The sequence below is a fragment of the Fringilla coelebs genome, assembly GCF_963513975.1.
Source record: "Fringilla coelebs genome assembly, chromosome: 16".
Lineage (NCBI taxonomy): Eukaryota > Metazoa > Chordata > Aves > Passeriformes > Fringillidae > Fringilla > Fringilla coelebs.
In genome coordinates, this window is record NC_140042.1 from 2,730,920 (window position 1) to 2,751,574 (window position 20,655).

General features: G+C 40.5%; 1 protein-coding gene across 2 annotated transcripts in view; it reads right to left on the reverse strand.

Annotated features, from left to right (window-relative positions):
* USP22 (ubiquitin specific peptidase 22) overlaps positions 1 to 20,655 on the reverse strand; it is a 90,760-nt gene that overhangs the window by 23,296 nt on the left and 46,809 nt on the right. For both annotated transcript variants that reach the window (XM_084216619.1, XM_084216618.1), the window contains exon 6: positions 2,361 to 2,530. In XM_084216619.1, coding sequence (XP_084072745.1) covers positions 2,361 to 2,530 — 170 coding nt within the window. The remainder of the gene's footprint in view (positions 1 to 2,360; positions 2,531 to 20,655) is intronic.

A 20,655-nucleotide genomic window follows, 5' to 3' on the forward strand; every position in this document is an offset into this window, starting at 1 on the left:
AACCTGAATCAAAGTTTCCCTGGTAATTCAATTACAAAGGAATTCTCAGCCATAGCACTGAGATCTCCTGGTTTGCCTTCCTTTGCTCAGACCTCAGCTCTGCAAAGGCAGTGACAGACTCTTCATTACAACCACTGCAGAGAGCTGGGACATGAAACATAACCAGTCTGCTCCAAAAGTTGCAAGATTTTTGTTTTAATTCTGAATGCAAAGAAATTAAAACTCACTGAGAACAGAACTGTACAATGGGTGCTGACAGAGCCATAAGCAGAACAAGGTATTTACTGCTTCTGAGTTAAAATATACCAAGTTGGTTACAGACCCAACAGCTTTGCTTAGGAGGATTAAGCTCCAGTTTTACTTCAAGGAGGTTGAGTCACTTTCTGTGTCCTCCCACAGCACATGGCTGCAGTATTCAATGTGAAATAAGGACAGGGACTATTGCTGTCTGCACAGTCTGGTGTCACAGATATGGCTGTTCCCTCATCCATACACCCTCATGCTGCAGAACATTTAATTAATAGAACTAATGCAAGTGTAGGCATGAATTTTGACTTGAAAATGAAGGCTGAGCTTCCTAAAGTTGTGTATGAAATTAAACTTCTTTACAATTGAAATTAACACAATAACACCAATGCTGCATTTAAGCCCCATTTTGGGTAACAGCCTGTTCTTTGTTCCATGCTCACAGTAGAGCAAAAGGCATCCTGAGCCATCAACAGGGCTCCACACACAAAAATGGAAACAAAAATCATTACCTAGAGAGTCTTGATCTTTCCTGCAGCCTCTCAATCTGTAATGTAACACTCATTTCCCCTTTCCCAAGGGATTTTTTTCAAAAATACATGTGTAAATAGAGTGTGGTGATGTTCAGCAGCATGAGACTTTATATCACTATTTGATGAAAGGATATCAAGAATATACTAGTTACTTATTTTTAAATAAGCAAATGGGTTTCTCTATTAACAGTGTACAGAAACTGGTATTTCTATACCATGACTGATTTTTTTATGTAGGCATTGTGGTATTTCCCCACTTAACTGCACATCTGGTTTCAATAATCCTACAGCTGCTACCTATTGGTCTGCTTGCCTTTTGTTTTTACCTCCTTTCCTGACAGACTCAGAACAATTGAAAAACAGAACGAAGAAAAAGAAATGTAACATACAGCTAATGATTGATAAGCAGCATGAAATGTTGCAAATCCTCAGGAGTGTTGAGTATAAGCAGAAAACAACTTTGTACTGGAACAACTAAGGAGGCTTTACCTTCTTCTGTATATGTTTAACTCACCTGCAGTGACCAAAAACAATCACCTCTGGTGAAAAAGGCACCGGAGTAAAATCAAATTGAAAATCACAAGATAAAGGTAAAGCTATTTTATGTTGGTCCCTGTCAGAATGAACTTCCATGACAGCACATCCACAGAAAACCTGCTCTGTGTAAAGACATCTCATGGAGCAATTTTAAATGCTCCATGTCAGCATGTACAGCTCTTTCTGGTTTTTTGGTTGGTTTTATTTTACTTACCAAAAAAGCAGATCTACCACTGAGGAAAAGGCACAGAACTGGGTTTGTTTTGAAAGACATCTTAAAACTAGAAGCCCATGTCCACCCACAGTTCTTACAATACTGATGTGGAATTAAGACAGATAATAAAGCTCTTGGACTATTTATTAAGGAAAAGCCTGTGCTCATCTCACACAGCAGGAACCAGACCTACAGAAAAGAGACACTGCAAAGCCAGGTTCCTGAGTGGGAAAGAGAAAGAAGTGCAGCTTGCACAGGGAAGACAAACTATAGCAACACATTTACTTCTCTTTATCCTCTTTTCTGGCCCTTACTGGGTTTGCACATAAGAGATGACAGAAAAGATGTTTCTGCTGGTGAACAAGCACTAAATTGAGATCTTTAAAATATTCATACAGACCTACATAATCCAATACCTTAAACCACAAGGATGTATACTACTGCTTTACTCTCACTCCCATTATCACCCGAAGAGCTCGTGACATATTTTCCAGTTCCAACTTGCACCTTTAATTAAAGCACACATTCAGCTTTAAGACTAAGGATTCCCAGATCAGTCTCAGAAGAACAGGCAGCACTGTAATTATTTCCCATACCAGCTTTGCCTAAACAAGGGTGACTTCACAATAGGACTTAAAAGCCATTAGTTTCCCTTTCAGCAGCTGGCTATTTTTGACAGCCAGGCCTCAATCTTTACTGCTTTGCTTTACTACATTCTGAGGGGAAACACAACTTGCATTCCCTTTATATTTGCAAATAGAACACAATTCCTTTTGGGGTAAGAAACAGCATCTGTGGCAAGGTGATACTTTGTGGCAAACAGCACTCACCTCCTGAAAGAGCGTAGACATTTCACAGACCAGACATGAGCTGGGGCTTTGCATTTCACATTTGTGCCTGTCGGAGAGGAAGAAATCTCGCAGCAGTGGAGTGTGGGTAAGTGCCTGGACAATACAGTTCATAAAACATGTGTTCCCAAGATTGATTAGCCCTCGTAGACCTATAAAGACAGAAAGGAGGAGGGGATGCATAAGCATTATCAAGTTAAAAAAACGGCAGATTTGCATTTTTATATAGTTTTCACAATATTGCCATGGATTTACTGTATTACATGCAAAGCTCCAAATACAGTTTTATACTGCTTATGGGAGACTATTGGCATTTTTGTACTCAAGTCACAAGAAGCTGCAGAAGCTTTCTGAACTACACTAGGATTTTTTAAATTCTAAGAAATAAGGAAACCTAGAAGTTCAGCAACACCAATACCATTATTTGCAATGGCTGTTGTGCACCAAAACATGTCCCTCCCCAAGATTGATACCAAAGTGCAATGACAACAACTGCTAAGTCAGTACAGTAAGAAACCAATACATTTAAAGAAATCAGTGAGTAAGTTTTCAGATTGCTTAAAAAGCTTTTCCCCATGCAGGTCATGAAGGCAGAACAAGGTTCTTGTACTGTTATAATCATCATCTTTCTAAGACAGGCAGCAAAGGCAACAGCCCTGACAAACCAAGTCAGGCTGCGCCATCCAATGCAGACTTCAGAGATCTTAAACCCGAGATCTGAACAGAACAACTTTTAAAAAAGAAACTCTGAACAACACTAATTCCACACTCATTTTAGGTAAATTAAACATTAATCTACAGCATACATCAAAAAATTCAACTTGGCATAAGAGGATTCATCACACCTTAAGTCAAACGTTCAGTAATGCCCAGAGACGATTCCTTGTGCTTGGAAATCAAGATGCTTAAAGGAAAGCTCTTTTGTTGCACAACAGAAGAGAGGTTAGGAGTGGGGAAAGCTTTTCAGTCATTTTGCAAGGTCTAAGTGAGAAGAAAAACATGCTCAAATCCTTGAGTATTCTTCCAAAACATTAACATAATATCACCATACAGGAGCACTAAACAAGAAGAGCATCAGGTGGCCAAGAATGCTTATTTTTAATCAACAACTTACTTTGAAATGAGATAAAATGCACCGATAGATACAACTCTGGTATTGATTTAAAATCAACATAGTCCTTTTCTGCAATAAAAATAGGATTACTACAGAAACACTGAAAGAAAACACAACAGGATTACTAGTGACAGAACGAGGAATTTCCTTGTCATTCCATGGGATGAAAAAACCTCTCAGCTGGCAGCGCTGTGGTAATTAGAAGTGGTGCAGTTCCCGTGCAGTACAGCAGATAGTGCTCCAAGGGCTCTTTAGCATCCTGCAGCAGGAGGGGGTGTGGTCCAGTTGCTATGTTACCACTGAGAACGGGCACCACAGCAGCTTGAACTGCACCCGGAGCTGAAGGCACGGACACAGAGCACTCCTGAATCCTTTTTCCTGTATCTAAAGCAACATCGACCTGCTTCCAACAGCTTCCTGTTCCTTCTGTTTACTCACAGGACAAAGTTTCTCATTATATTGCAGTGACTTCGACTGGGCAGAAGCTTGTTGCAATTATTTGCTTGATTTTCATGCTGGGAGGCCATAAGTGTGTGCACAACATTAGCAGAGTGTTAAATAGTTAATTTGTTGGAGCAGCTTGAAATACTGTGTGATGCTTCAGCTTGGTCCACAATCCTATTTCAATTCCCAGTCTGTGTCTCTGCAAACAATGTCACAACAGGAGGGGGTTCGTGCTGTGCAAGTGGAGAAACATTTTGGTACCTCTTGCTTACCTCTCCCTTCGTTTTCTGCCATTTAAAATTGACTGGATTTATTTAAATCACAGGCTGTGCTCACAGGAGGTTGGAAGGCTCCCTGACATGCATTTTGAGAAGCAGAAGATTCTATTCTCTCCCTATTTCTCCCTCTAGTTAGCACCAGATTTCAAAGCCAGCCTGTTCAGCACAGAAAACTAGAGGAAAACCAGTAGTAAATCTAGAGATTCCCCTTAGCACTTTTTGGTGTCTAATAGAGCAGTAACAAAAGCAAACACATAAAGGCAGCTTTTTGGAATCATTTATTAAGCATCATTTATTACATGCCTGTGGCTGGACTGTCTTTCCCTGTGACCACAAGAATCAAATCTTCCTTAAAGTTGCCACCAGGAGACAGTTACAGGCATCAAACTCAGAATGCTATTGCTTTACTCAGCTGGCTTGGTCTTTGCTGTCAGTTTTTCATGGATCTAAATGGAGCAATTCATGTGCTGGGACTTCACTTGAATGAACCAAGACAAAGCAACCTGCAAAACAGACAAGGCTGAAATGTGAATACTCCAAACCCCAATAAAAATCAGAAAATGGTGATTTGTAGCAAAACATGAGAACTTACTCAGTTGAAAACGGAAAAAGGAAAGCAGCACAAATCAGTCTTCTCCTTGTGGGAGCAACGACTGCAGCTGCTGTACAGTCTCTTAAACTGGTGCTTGAAATGAAACAGGTATGAGGAACTACAGCTCAGGTACTGCATGAGTAATTGCAGCACACTGGAAAACATCAGAATTTGATGTAGGTAAACTAAAGAGCTGACAGAACTCAGAACAACACATCCTCTTGTGCTTAACTTTTATGGGTAATAATGAGTTTTGTTGGAAAGAAAAACAGCTAAAAATGAAAGCCTGTACAGCACTCTGGTCAATAACATACTGAGAATGTAAAAGCTTTGTGCCTGCCACACCTATTCCCTCCCCTTTAATAAAGCCTGGCAAGGTTTTGCTGGAACAGTCAAGCATTGCAACATGTGGGTCATAAATTAACAGAAAAAAATGTGCCAAAACCTCACATGCAGCAGTCCATTTGTGCTAGAGCACCAACAGTGGTCTCCACCAGGCTCTAATCAGAACACAGTGTCACAGTCTAAGGATTGTCAGCAGGCTCCAATCTTGACTAATAATAAAGCTCTGGTACTTTGCAAAATTCTGCTGTGCTTCATAGCATTGTCCTTATTTTTGCTTCTTATGAATTGTTCTGAAATGAGCAAGGGCAACCTGTGAGATACTTAATATTTTCTACACATGCACGTGTGTTGTTGTGGTAAATATACTTCACAGGAAAGAAGTTTTAGCTTTGAACCATGCTGATACAATTGTAAACATTGGAATAAATTAATGTTGCTGAGAAGACAAAATTGTCATGAATGGGAAAATCATAAAAGAAGGAAATATCCTTTAATCATCATGCATGGAATACAAACACTACTCTCATTCTGCCAAAAGCTGGGCAGGGAGGGCATAAGCAAAGGCAAGAAATCTACTTTTGCAATGCCCTGAGCACGGGGAAACCCATCTCAGAAATGTTGTACATTTGGTCTCCAGACTGGGTTCTGGTTGGCTTACCTTTGTCAGCTTCAATTCTTCCATCTTCTTCCAGGAATGGGTTTTTCCAATGCTCAAAGCAATGGATCTGCAACACTGGGCAACAATGGTTGTTGGGATGCAGGGAGATCCAGAACACTGGTCCTGCCAGTACACCCACGGAGGGGAGATGAAAAATCCAAGACAAGATAAGGAAATTCCACTTCTCCATGAAATGCAACTCTACAGCTATTAGAGCTGGGGAAGCAGGGAAATGAGAGGACCACACATGAATATAAAATACAGAAAACCCAATCTTGCCCTCATGGAGGAGGTTCTGGTTGCCTCTAAACCCAAGCTTCGGGCTGGGACTGGAAAGACAGCAAACAAAGCAGTCTGAACAGATGTTTCCATGCAGAAACCTGGGATTTAGTGGAATGAAGGTTCTGGAAGGAAGAGCAGCAGTCACTGGACAACGCACCTTGGTGAGACAACCAGGAGATGATTCAGATGCACCAAAGCACAGCCAGCCCGAGATCCTCTCTACACAGAGCCCAGGTTGGCAACACCTTAGAGCAACCCTTGTCCCCTACCCCCAGCTCCCCATCTGGTGTTGATGCTTCCCTGCAGCTCCATCAGACAGTGTCACAAGTCAGTGCAAGCTGAGGAAGAGCTCACTGAAATATTTAAAGACAGTTCAACATCCCACTTGGAAACAAACAGTGCAGCACAGCAGTGAAGATTTCCAGAATAATTTTGGGTATTCATCCGATGTCCGTCCAACAGGAACAGGCGACATCATTTAGGAGCATCTTTCTGAAAGTATTTCAGAAGAGGACTACCCTACTTCCCAGCTAAACTAAAACTACAACAAAATTCTCTCAGTTCTCAGGTTTCAGGTGTAGAACATATCACACATGACCTGAATGGAGCTGCTACAAACACTGGCCCAGTGAGACCCAGAGCTGCTGTTCCACCTGCATGCCAGGAGCAGCAGTTTTGCTAATGGGGTTAGTGACAGCAATTATTTTCCAAAGCTAATCCCTTCTGAAATGTTAATACAAAAATACTCATTTCAGAAAGCAGCAGTATACAGATATGTGAAATTACAAGTCTACACAGGAAAACTCATCACATTCTGTGACACCAATGATCACGTGAGTGACCAAAAAAGCCCCAACCATGAAGTTTTGGTTAATTTATTCCCCAACACTTCAGCTAAGCATCCTTTCTCAGGGACTGAAACCCACAGTAACTACAGAAGCAGGAACACTGAGGCAAATGAATTATAACTTTCTCTTCAGACCTTCTTACAGAACGTTTTTTACAAACTTACCAATAACACATTTGGGTATTAAATTGTTTTGACAACTGTTTAAGAAAAAGCTATAGAAACTTTTGCCACAGCCAAATTAAATGAAGAAATTTCAACCACATGATCTTAAAAACTAACTGAACAATTCAACTACTTCCAGCAAACACAGGACATGCAATCTACCCAGAAAGAAAAAAATCATCTTGGGAGGGAGAAGAGGAAGCAGAAAATATTGGTTCATCAGTAGATCTTTTTTTCAAGAGTAGTTTTGACAGCAACACCAAGCACAGGATTACACGACAGAGCAAAGAAGTGAAGGTGAATACTCAGGGCAATAATCTTCCCTTGTTGGGTTACTGCTGAACCAGGTGAAAACATGCTCATGGCTCCCTCTTTTTTATTTTTCTGACTTGAGTCCTTTTCTCCAGCTATTCAGGGCTGCAGGTCAGTCACTGCTCAGTTTGAATCACTGTAAATCCCTTTGGAAACAAACCACCTTCCCTGAGCTGTTTCACCAGCACCACCCACCCCCTCTCACCCCCTGAGCTATTCCATCACCAACAGGCACAACCTGGAGAGCTTCACTCACTCTTCTGCTCTACCCAACTTTTAAGCTAAGCCTTTTAAATCACAAGTCAGAATAGAGTTCTAGAGCAACACATCTTAATTTAGAAAATGAGATCTGCAATACAGTTTTCAATTTTTTTCTATATATGTGATATTCTATACATGAATATTTCACTGTATCACTCCATTATCTAAAAATATTTCCTGAATATCATATATATGTGTGTGCATATCAAGATTCATAAGCCATGTTGAATGCTGCAGGGAGGATGACCGAGGACATTGTATTCAGATAATATTGTTATAAAAATTTGGATTTCTTTTTCCTGTTTTAACTATAAGTAAGTATTTTCATTTGTCACTGACAGGAATGAAATAAAAAAACAGCCCTTCATCTAAAAGCCCTGATAATACAGAAGACACTGAGTCCAGAAGCAGTCAGCATAAGACTATGAAAAATAACTCCTGTAAACAGAGAGAATATAAATTATAGGACTATTTTAGATACACTTCATTGTGCACTGCATCAAAACCTACAAATTTAGCCACCCCTACACAGCAGAAAGGCAAATAAATCAGAAAAGGCCTTCTGGAATGAAAAAAGAAAAGTCATCATAGGAAAAAGAAGTATTTGAATTTTAAATGAAACCCCATCTTCAACTTTCCCATTTCCAGCTAAAAGTTTCGGGATCACTGCATTTTTTCTATTGCTATTGAAGTAACAGATTGCTCAATAGCAAAAAATTTGCTTATGTGTGCAAAAGGAAACTGTCCATGAGTTTGTATCGGGTTGAGAACTCTGGAGTCCAACTACAGGAGCCGCTACACTGGAGAGAAGAAGAATATGCCATGAGGGGCACATGTATTGCAAAACCATTAACTGTAGAGAGAAAACAATATAGTCATTATTCCTCCTTGGATGCATCAGCAGCACCAGAAGACAAGGACTGTTTATAAGGCTGAATCATCAAACCCCAAAGTTCTCAGTCTTGGTGTGTCACTGCTGTACAGAGCTGGAGGAATTCATCCTCATTACTGACCTGCTTCACTGTTAACACAGCTCTACCCCGAGGCAAAACCGGCTTAGGCAGTCCTTCTAAAGGGGTGATCCAGAGAATTCACACTCTACCTGAGCAGCTGACAGCCCAGAGCCAAAAGGGGAATGTGTCCCACGCACTGAATGCAGGCTGGCACCTCAACCAGGTGCTTGGCATGTACTTACTTTTCTTAAGGTACTCGTTCCTGACCAAGGGTGGTTTTGTTTTTCTAAAAGAGAGTTAATTTCCCACCTTCCAGATTTTAAGTGGTTCAAAATAAACAAAACAACAGAGCCGGTCATATTTCCCAGTCTGTAAGAAAAATCTTACCTTATGTGTTTTGATTTAAATCCAACGCTTAAAAGCATGTTCAAGTACTTTATTCAGGCTCACAGGGCAACTTCAAGTCTTTTTTTGGATATTTTCTGGCATATTTGTGTGCAACTGGGCAGTTCTGGAGTGACCTCAGCATTCTTAGGAGACTTTCCAGATTTATTCTTTATGTTGTGTTAGAATTGCCATTCAAAAGTGAATGTTTTTATTCTTTTTCCTCTATTAAAATATCCATAAACCTCTGTAAAGTTACCAAATGGCAACAACCCACCTACATTACATTGCCAGGAGAGATGCACAGTGAGATTTTCAGCAGTTCAGCAGCAGAGATCAATGCATTTTCTAGCACATCTATGAAGAGGACCCAGCTCATCCACACCACATGGAAACAACAGCACTTTACTGAGACACCAAAAATGTTTTTCCAGCATTTAGTTTGCCCCCACCCCTCTTAGTTGACAGGGAATTGATTGCATTCACTATTCTTAATCAATAGCTTCAGTGACATCACATAATACACACTTAAGAGATGGGACAAAAACCACATCAGGACAGTGCAAATGTAATTGGAAGACAAAACAATAACTCAAGAGCAACTTGTTAAAGGGGAGAAACTATCTGAAATCAATTAAATTCAATAAAAACGATTGTGAAGTAGGAAACAAGGAAAAATTAAGCAGACAAACACAAAATAAGGAGCAATGGCTACAGTAACTCAGCCTCAACAACTTAATCTTGAGCTGCCGTTCTTCTACAAACAGCATTTTGGAACTTAACAGGAATAGGAGAAGGCCTGGAAGTCATTCTGCTCTGGTGACAGGTAAACCTCAGCTGCATGATGTCTGGAATTGACCCATTTTAAAAAGAAATTATGCAAAGTCAAGAACATGAGTAAAAATTTGTATGAAACTAATATTTGAGACTGGAGAAACAACTGAAAAATCCACTGGTTGAGTTAATTAATTAAAACCAGATAGTGTTGGTGGAGGAACAGCCAGGCTGACAATTTTCAAGTATGTTACAGGCCACTACAATGAGGACTGTAATTAACTCTTGTGACCTACCAAAGCTATAATAAAAAAAGACTGAGCTCACAAGAAGTAAAATTTAATTAGATATTAAAAATAATTGTCTCAGTTAGAAAACACTGCAATAAGGGAGTTTGGGACTCTGAGCTGTTGGAGTGGTTCCAAAGGCAGCTCTGTCAGCCCAGTGCACCCAACTCAGGAGAGGTGTTTGATATCCTTCCCTGTTCCTCACCCTGAGACTGCTCAGCCATTCAGACTGGTATTACAGCTGGTACAAAGCACACAGAGCAGCTCTGGCAGGAAGGGGAAGGTGAGGGCATTTCCACAGACAGCTCAGCTCACTGCACAAGTGGTGTCACAGAAAGGATGAACTGAACTCATCTCCTGTACACAGCAATCAGTCTCTGAGCAGCTTCACCCAGCCCACAGCAGGCCAGGACACACAGACAGTGCCAGAACAAGAGAGGGATGCAGGAACTGTCAGTGCCTCCCAAAACCAGCCACCCCTCACCCCCTCTCCTGTAACAAACTCCCAGTGCAGGCAGGTGGCTAAAAGGCACAGGCTGGGCAGCCCTCATCCCTGGACCCCTGCTCGATTTCATGACTCTGGAAACCAAAATTACCTGCCCTGCTGCCACTCAGGCAAGGTTGGAGAACAGGTAACAACTGCTGCTGGAATGAGGGCTGCTAACTCTCCTCAATGTTATTTTTAGACTGCATAGGTATTCTGTGCATGGGCTTTTGCATTTGTGGCTCAATGCATCACTCTCTCCATTTAGTAATGCAAAAGAAGAGTCACAGGATAATGCAAAGAGATCCAGGGGATCTGGTATTCATTACCTTTGTGTCACACATGCTACTGTGTGTCAAGAAAAATTTAAGTTTGCACCTAACAAGAAAGTTTAAAATCAATTCTGGAGGAGCTCAATAGAGTCCCTGTATTGTGCTGCATGTTCAATTAAAATCAACTCCATAATATTGACACAACACTGGACCCAGGGTTCAGCATCGGAGATACGTGTTTGTGGCTTTTTTAAACAAAGAATTTCTAGCAATGACACAGAAATAACCAGCAACAAATGAAAATGAGATTCAAGAAATGTTGTCCTCTGCCAGATTTAGGAGGAAAATGACATCTCTGAGCAATGACTACCAAAGATGGCTTTACTACAGATCCTTCCCCAGAGCAATAGTTTGGCCTTTCCACACATCCTGCTCGGACACATATTCTTGGAAGAACCTAAGGGCAAGTGACATCCTTGGAGCAAACACATCAAACAAGTTACCAAGAGTAGGAGCCAACACCAAGTGTATCATTTGATATTGTTACTGCACAGATGAAACCTCCGAGCCAGAAATGACTCCTGAGTGTGCACAGTGTGCCAGACACACAAAGTACTCTCTACACTCTACTTCCAACATGTCTATCTTTGAGCCAATTCCCAAACTGATGATGCCAAAACAGGAGCCTTTCCACTGCCCAGATGAGTTCCCATTCCCTGCCTCAGGGCACACTCCCTGAGATTTCATTTCCTGGGGTTGCTCTGTGTGTTCAGCAGTGTGCAAGCACCGTGTTCCTGATTCTCTGAGGGCTACTGCTCAGTTAGGATTGGTTTTATTCCTGTTTCTCCAGGCTAAGAGCACTTCACACAAGCCAAGTGATCTCCTTGGATGGTGTGGGCTGTGAGGTTACAGCCTGTCACTACTTTGCAGTGGCTGCATGCCCAGATTAAGACCAAGCACAAAGACAGGACAGGAGCACTTGATGTTCTTTAAGTTCTCCTCCTTCTGATTTGGTGGCAATTGGCTCCTGTGTGCACACCCTCAGCTTGGTAAAATGAGTCAGCAATCCTAAAATATCTGGCAATACAAACAAACAAACAAACCCCTTAAGGTTAATTTTTCATATGGCCTGTGTAAATAGAGAAGCTGTTTCAAGCAAGACAAGGGATTGCAAGTATCTCTTCCCTCTGAATTTAAATTAAGAAACGTGTTTCCAAAACAAAATTAAGTGAGGGGTTTTGACCAAGCCACTGAAAAATGGATTGAATCTTGCACTAAAATCACAGGAAACAGCTGTAGAAGTTCTTGAGATGTCACCTGATCTGTCCCTATACCTCAATGCAGAATTAACAGGACCCGTATCATTCCTGACAAATGTTTCTCTGAATTGTTCCTAAATCTCCTCAGTGATGAGATTCTGCAATATTCTCTGATGCCTCTTGTATTCTGAAGTGCTCCAGGGTCTCATCTTTGTAAACAAACAAAGAACTGCAGCAACATGGAAGATACACATACAATAAGACCTACAGATAAACTCCCCTAGTGCTAGAGCTTCTGAATTAGAATCAATGTAATGCTGCAAACAACAACAGCTTTACAAAAGCTCCAAAAATGAGGGAGGAGACAACTTGTCCAAAGATACTGAGTTATCACTGGTTTTTTCTATCTATATGGATTTACTGTCTCCCACAGCAAGCTTAAGTTTAAAACAAATGTGGGGGAAAGGAAAAGGGGAGTTTAAGGAAAGGATCTCTGCATTGTGCAAGAGCAGTCTGGAACCTTTTGGTAAAGTCATCTCACAAGATGAAGGCCCTGTAAATAAAGGTCTTTTCTTTTCCCTTTCAAGGTCCTGAAAAACGCCAATTTTTACATCTGTAATTTTGTATTTCAGCATTTTTATTGACTATCTGCATTGTGAAATTGTTTTTCTCTCTCAGGTGTCAAGAAGAAGCCAATGCAGCACGTTCTCAAACTCAGAAACCTACACAGCATGTATTCATCCACAGCAACTATCTCTCTGTTTGATTCTCTCAGCTGAAATGAAGAAAGCTGAAAAGGCATCAAGTTCTGTAGTAGAACTTGAACCAAACTTCTCTGAATAACTGTCCTGGCCTATCAAGACTCACTGAACAAATTTTGCCTGTTGTGCTTCAACCTGACCAAATCTCTGTCAGGATCTCTGAGCAGTGAGCAAGCACTGGGAAACATACACACAGGAGAAGGAAACATGTCACTGGAAATAACCACATAATCAAATGTATTATTCAATATCAAAGCATTATATGATCTCTGTAAAATATGAAGAACAATTGGCTGGAGGAGAAAGACAGAATCATAGAATCCTAGAATGGTTTGGGTTGGAAGGGAGTTTAAGAGATCTCAAAATTCCAACCTCCTGCCATTCATTCCACTGGAGATGTGGAAGCATGTCACAACAACAGCTTCAGAAACAAAAAGGCACCTCTTCCTGAAAAGCAGAAAGAACATGAAATGTCACATTTAAGTATATGCACTGAACAAAATGCCTTCATTTACTACTGAAGCCAGAGACCTCTCAACTGTGGTGCTTGTTGTATACTCAGATATGCAAAGCTGAACAAATTTAAAGAAGTCGAATAAAGCTATGGAAAAGCTCTCAAAGCAAGCAGGAGCTGCCCTGTCTCACGGACCTTATAAAGTTCAAGACATTGAAGTCCTAAGAACCAGAGCATGAAAATAATGATTATTCTCATAATTGCTGGAAGGTCAGGAAGAATAGACAGAAGACATCCAGCATCAAAAAAGTAACAGTAGCAGGCAAAGAACATGAAATATGTTTGTGAAAATGCCTGAATAATGGATCCAGAGCTTTATGACACCGCCTTTAACAGCCAGTTAAGCTGTAGACCCTTCAAGGTGTTTTCCCCTGGCAAAAAGAAAAGCCTTTACACAAAACAAAACACTTCAAAAGGTGGCACAGAATAAAATATTCTCTTTGCCCTCCCCCAAAGCAGTCAAAGTTAAAAGCTCAGCAAGCTCTTATGCGCTCTGCACAGAGCACAAGGCTTGCAGAGAGAGCCTAGTGCAGATGGCACCCATAAAGAACAAGAGGTACTCCCACCAAACTGACAAAATAAAATTCACACCCGCAGCCGTCCTTTCCCCCCAATATCACACCATATGCTGCCTACAAGTTTTTACCCTTCCTCCAAACAGATTTCAGAAATTAATAACTTAAGGAGCAGGCTAAGTGCCAGTGAAATTAAATGCATCCAAATATATTAATATGCACAAATTATTGTTGATGAACTGGCACAGAGCTCGTCCAACAATCCACAACACACAAACCATGCCACATGCTGTTTATGCATATTCCTGCTTTCAGTATATACTGTATCTACCTTCTGGCCACATAAAGCCAACTCTGGAAGCAGACAGGAAAGAGCAGAATGGAAGGTCAGAGTAAATATAATCCAAAAGCAATCCACAAAAGAACAAAACTGAGATGGGGATGATTGGCCCTGTTGAAAACGCCACTTTTGCTGCGCTGACACCGAGTTAATCAGGTGAAAATACAGTGGTAAATCAAGGCTTATTTCAAATTGTTGCCTAAAGAGATCCATGGGCACCCCATCCCTCCAAATGTCCAAGGCCAGGCTGGACATGGCTTGGAGCAACCTGGGATAGCGGAAGGTGTCCCTGCCGATGGCAGGAGATGGAACTGGATGAACTTTAAGGTCCCTTCCAACCCAAACCATTCTGTGATTCTATGATTTTTTTAAACATAAGAAAATGAAGATTCTCATGCTAAGGACACAGCTCTGCCCATGGCAAGACAACAGGCGCTTGTCTATAACCACTGCAGCTCCATGGGCTAATTCTCAACTTCCCTATCTGTAACAACAAATACCTCATCTAAATAAGGTATCTCATTCAGAGGGCCATAATGAGATTCTGCTTAAGTGCTGCTGTTGGGTTTTCCAGATTCTGATAAAAACCCATTCAAACAGATGATGAAGTCACTGACACCGCCTGCATTTTTTATTGAAAGGCTGCTGTTTTGACTGCTTACTGAAGTTTACATAATGACTTAGTGACGAAAACACAGCACAGGAAAAAAATTAACTACCAGTAGAGAAAGAGGTATGACAAATAATTGAGTCAGCAAACATTTTACAATTGAAATCAGCATCTATGAGGGAAAAGAAAAAGAAGGGCTTTTTTTGGGTGCTTTTTATTTAACTGGACTTAAGTGGTGAAGTTTCACCTGAAGAAGTGCAGAGCACAGTTTAGGAAAATCAAATCAAAACACTGTCTGTAAACTAAAAATAATGTGTTTGGATTAGTAACAACCATAGATCTACTTCTAAAAAGTCCAGACCAGGAAAATCAGGTTTCATTTAGAAGTTTGGAATATGATCCAAGCCCTGGAACAACCACCTTGTCTTCTAAGGAATTTCCCATTGTGTAAACACACAGAGGATATCTTCCTTTGCCTCCAATCCCCAAGAGCCACCTAGAGTTACAAAATTAAAGTATTTTCTATGCAAGTAGGAATAGCAATTTTCCAAGACAGGATTACAGAAGAATTCAACCCCAACTGCAATTTGCTGATTTCACATACAATTTGTACAGTCTGCAGGGGTTTTAGCTGATGTGAAATGAAAACATCAACAGGACAGCTCATACACTGAGTGACATCAGGTCCTGATTTTCCTGAAAGAGGGTCTAAAATTCAAACACATATTGAGGTAACAAGATCAGAACCCCCCCTCATTCCTCACTGGAGGTGGCCTGGTGGCAACAAGGCATTCTAAGGAAGTGCTGTTCATCAGTCAGATCTTCAGATGTTGACTGATTTTTGTCTAACAAAAGTGTCTACAACAAAAGTTTGCTCACTCTAAGCAGGAAAATGCTGCAGGGACTTCACTGATAACTCTGATATTCCTAATCTTATCCAGGAACAATTAAATCACAGATAATCAACCGCTGTGCAGATAAACCACACACAGTGACATTACTGCAGTGATGCAAATTGCTTTCTGGCAGCAGCTTTGGAAAACCAGGTGACAAGTTCCCAGACAGTCAATACACAAAAAGACAACTGCAGCATCCAATCTGGAATTTCGCCTCACAAAGCCTTTTGCAGAGGAAAGCTTCTATTTTATATTGATAAAGAGCTAAGTTTAGGAAGTTTAACAAGAGTTTAACAGCTCTACAAACTTCAGAGAGCAAATCTCTACTTGTGTTTTAGAATTCTTAAAATATTCACATCCTTCTAATTTTTCTTAGAAATCCCTGGGAGCTTTAAGAGGAAAGAGCTTTTTAAATTTATTTTTAGGATCAGCTTTATCAATTTTAGACCTAAGAAATGTATTACACAACTGGGTCCAATGGTCAGACAGGCTAAGCTCATGACAAAGTAAAACAGGAACAGAAGGTTCTCCCTATTGATATGAATGTATCATTTTTTTTTTCCTTTTTACCAATCCAACCTTTTAAGAAACAATTTTTCATCAAGAAAACCATTTTAATAATGAAGCTAATATAATTAAGCCAAAGAGGAAACATTCACCTGAGTAGTCTTAAAGGTGGTTTTCTTTCCTTCATCACACAGCAATCTAAAGGAATTTAAGAATCAGAGAGTTCTATTCAGGATGCACTTAGTGCAGTCATAACTTCAAATATCCAAGTATTACTGCTTACAAATCAGTATTTTAAATTTAAAGCTGTAGCTAAAAATGTGGTGCTGTACCAAACATATTTTTCATTCCACTTTTCCACTTGAGCTACCTTAAGTGCCATCCAAGGAGAAAAAGCACACCTGAGTGCTGCTACATTCACAAAAAAAATCCAAGTACTAATGCAGCCTTCAACACTTCCAAGTTAGAGAAGCAAAAATGCTTCTGCTGGCTTGTCTAGAGAACAGAAATATTTTCCAGGTCACTGTTCCTTTTCCCTTGCCACCTTCACAGGGGAGTTCTGCAATATTCATTCCACTGATGCTCTTTGGCCCATCAGGCTGCTCAGCACTGCAGCTGCAAAACCCACCTGCTAATTCCAGGCAGTTTTGGCTTTGCCACCTCTCCAGCCCATCACTCCTGGTGAAGAGGATTTGCTCAGTCTCCTGGAAAGGTTTGTCTCCCCTCTGCCTTTTTGCAACCCTGCAAATGGGAATCCCGGGTGGCTCCTGCTAATTACCCATGTGCATTGGGAGTCTAATTCTGCCTATTGTTAATACACCCATCTTTAGCCACAAAGTCACTTCATATGCTAATCAGAGAGCAGCTGATCCCAAGCTAATATTTCATATACTCAGGAGAATGGATCTGCTGGGGGTATTAATGACAGCAGAGCAAGATGAGCTTGGAAAATAGTTCCCAAAAGATATTGTATCACTTCTGGTTCAACCCCCTAACAAATAATTTGCTTGTGAATGTGGAGCTTTGTCCCTTCCCTCCCTTGCAGAGGGAGGCCACTTTACAGACATGCGGAGACTGAAAAAATTAGATTTTTTTTTTTCTTTTACAATGTTGGAATCCAATTTAATAGCTGTTAAGTCTTACCTAATTTTTCCATGTAAAAGTTTTTGTGTTTATGGGAAGCTTAAAACATCAGTTTCAAGCCAAAATCAAGATGAGCATTTCTATGAATATCGAATAGTCCAGGACACTACTCAGTCCTGCTGCTGAGAGCAAAATAAAATAACTTGGGAAATTTCTATGTTCCCCACAATATGCCATCCCTTCAATCTGATCTGTGGAAAAAGCTGTGGCAACACAATGAAAAAAATCAACATTCAAGTGTTGGAGGTAGAAAACGGTCTGACAATGTCTTGAGCTGACACAGCTTCCACAGAGCATGTTTTTGGTCTGAGTGGACGTGGTATCCCTCCTGAATCTCCTGAAATACAGAAGCTCCATCAAAATGTGAAGTCAGAACACCAGAACATGCAATGTCCCACACAAAATCCACACTGCAAGGATTTCTCATCATGGCTTTTTGCCTGTAAGACAACTCAACATTTCCACTTGGTTAACAGTGTGTTCCAAGTCACTTTGAAGGTGCTTATGTGCAATATTAGGAACAACCCTGTACATCCCAAAAGACAGGAATCAGCACAGTTTCCACAGCCTGCAGAAGTACCCAGTGTGAGTTCTCATTTCAGGAGCAATTTGCTCAATGGCAAAATAGAGATTCAAGTCAAGTTACCTGCACTATCTTCTTACTAGGTGGAAAAAGCATCTACGAGATGGAAATACACAGCATTTTAAAGAGCATCAAGGAAAAATTATGGATTTCTGTTAAGTTTTTTTCCTCTTTTTTTTTTTGAGGATGTGAACAAGCTCCTTCTTCAGTAGGTTTCAAATTGTCACTCAAGTAGAAAAATCAAAAGCTGTGAGTTTTGCACATTATTTCCTTTGGTGAACTACCAGTTCAAGTCTCCATTATAAGATATTCAGCTCATGTCTGAGTATTCTTCAGTTTTAATTCATGGTGCTGATCAAAGACAAAAGATTCTGCAGCTGTACAAAAGTTCAAACAGCTCAAAAAGAAGCAGACACATCCAGCTGTTTTGAGAAGCACCATGAGATTGCTACAAATCTGGGATAAAAAAAATTCCCTTCATGTACCCAGAATGTTCAGCCATAAAGTAAACATCCACCTAAATGAGTGTAATGCACGCAATACAGATGTGACAGGCAACTGCAATAAACACATTGTACCACCTAAATGTGTTTTAGATAGGAATAACATCAAGTTTAATGTATTTTATTGTCAGGGCTCAAAATCACATGCAGATCCTTCAAATACAAGTTATGTACATCCTTTCAAGGCCACACCTGCCCAGGTTTCAGTCTGTTGTCCCATGTATTTTAGTTGTAACACTGATAAATTGTCTTCCACAAATGCTGAAACAAATGTTGGCACAACCACCATTCCAGGTCATGGCAGCACAGCAAAACATTCCACTCCCAAGTGATATCTGTGGATCTCTGGGGGTAGGATAGAAAGCCACAAACCTCCCCAAGGCCCTCCTCTTAAAACAGCTTTGAAAAGAGGATTTTATGCATAAAAGGCAGCTGGTTATGTTTTAACAGACTCTTGTGTAAACAGAAGTGCTCAACAGATGTGCAACGCCTATCAGAGATGGTTATCAGCATCATTTTCATTTCCAGAACCAATAAAACTGGACATCATGCCTATTCTCTGAGCCATTTACCCACCTCAGAAGATAAACTGGACTCACTAATATCTGCTATGGGATTGATAAAAACCTGATGTCAAAAGAACTGAGTATTAGAAAAAGAGAGAAACGAGACTGTCCAGCTACTGCAGCATTTCAGTCTGCAAATAGGCTCTTCACTGATCTGAAACTGCAGACAAGTCAAAGTGAGGGGAGGGAAGGCAAAAAGACTCTGAAGCAGATTTATATTTAGAAGCAGGTTAGGTGAAGAGAAAAGGCTCAAGGACAATGGCAGGTCTTTTCTTCCTTGAGCTAAACCCCCAATGCATTTTTGTGAAAGAAAGCAAGTCTTCTGCTTTTAACTGCAGCCCAAAACTGCATTATGGCTCCTGGGTGCTTTGATTTTTTTCTTTACTTTCTAAATCTCAGCACACAGGCAGCTCCAGGGCTCAGTAGGAGAACTCTTAAAAGCAGGCCTGCAGAAGTGAAGAGATCAGTCACTGCCTTGTGCCCGTGCTCCCGGAGCTCCCCCGCCCAGGCAGCCACAGATGAGATCTCACACCACCAGACACGGCCTTTTTAAACAGCCTGAAAGATTCCAAATCCTCCAAGAGCAAGCAGAGCATTCCTTCTGATTGCAAAGAGAAACACTGAAATGTGCTTCAATTCTTCACAAAGGTCATGGTAACCTTCAAAATTCTATCAAACCTCTTCCCTCCTGCCCAGCTCTGTTATCTTTACTAATTTGTAATGTTCTTTACAAAATATACTGGAGTTTCTCAGAACACAAATCCCAACGTGAACATGATGCAAGCAATCTATGCTTAGTTAATTTTTCCTAGGCTGTTTAAAGTTTCCAAAGTCCAGATGTTTTTCCAACCGTCTTCCCTGTCCCACAACTGCGCAAACATAGGTTCTTTAGAATTACCATTTTATATACATTTTCAACTTACTCTGTGCTTCTCAGTCCATTTTTTCCCCATAAATATACACATACTTTGGATTAAATTACTTACTGCATTAGAAACATGACATTAGAAAGCTTTAGAAAGTATGTTCAGCGTGTTTTGACAAATGCAAACGTGCTGAAAGCGTGACACGTTCCATGAAACAGTACAGAGCTTTAAAACTGTGGAAAAAAATTCAGTTTTCTACTTGCAATGTCTATGGCTACACCTTCAACCTTGTACAATTAACAATCATGTACCATTAACCATTTTTTTCCAAACCTCACCATTAAAATATTTAACAGCATAGGAAAATGCCCAATATTCTTCATTAGAGCTTGTCAGGGAGCTAATTTTAACCCCCTGCTACCCAACCTAAAAACAGCAGGGAAAACATTGGAAGAACTGTTAATTTTTATCACCTTTACCCAAGTACTTCCAGCCAGAAGCAGATGCACACACTTCAGAGAATTCTTTGCTCCAGACCACTGAACTCTTAAGCATTAAACCTCTGAGATGCATTTCAAACCTGTTATTTGACACCACTGGAGAAATAAAATCACTTTTCAGAGCTCATATGAAATTAAAGAGATCCCATTTAGAGTGTAAAACATGAAGTAGGAATGTGCTACTTCTGCTAAACCAGATTTACCAATAGACTGCTTTGGTCAAGATTGCACCAGCTACAGGATTTCCCTTCACATGCCTGCA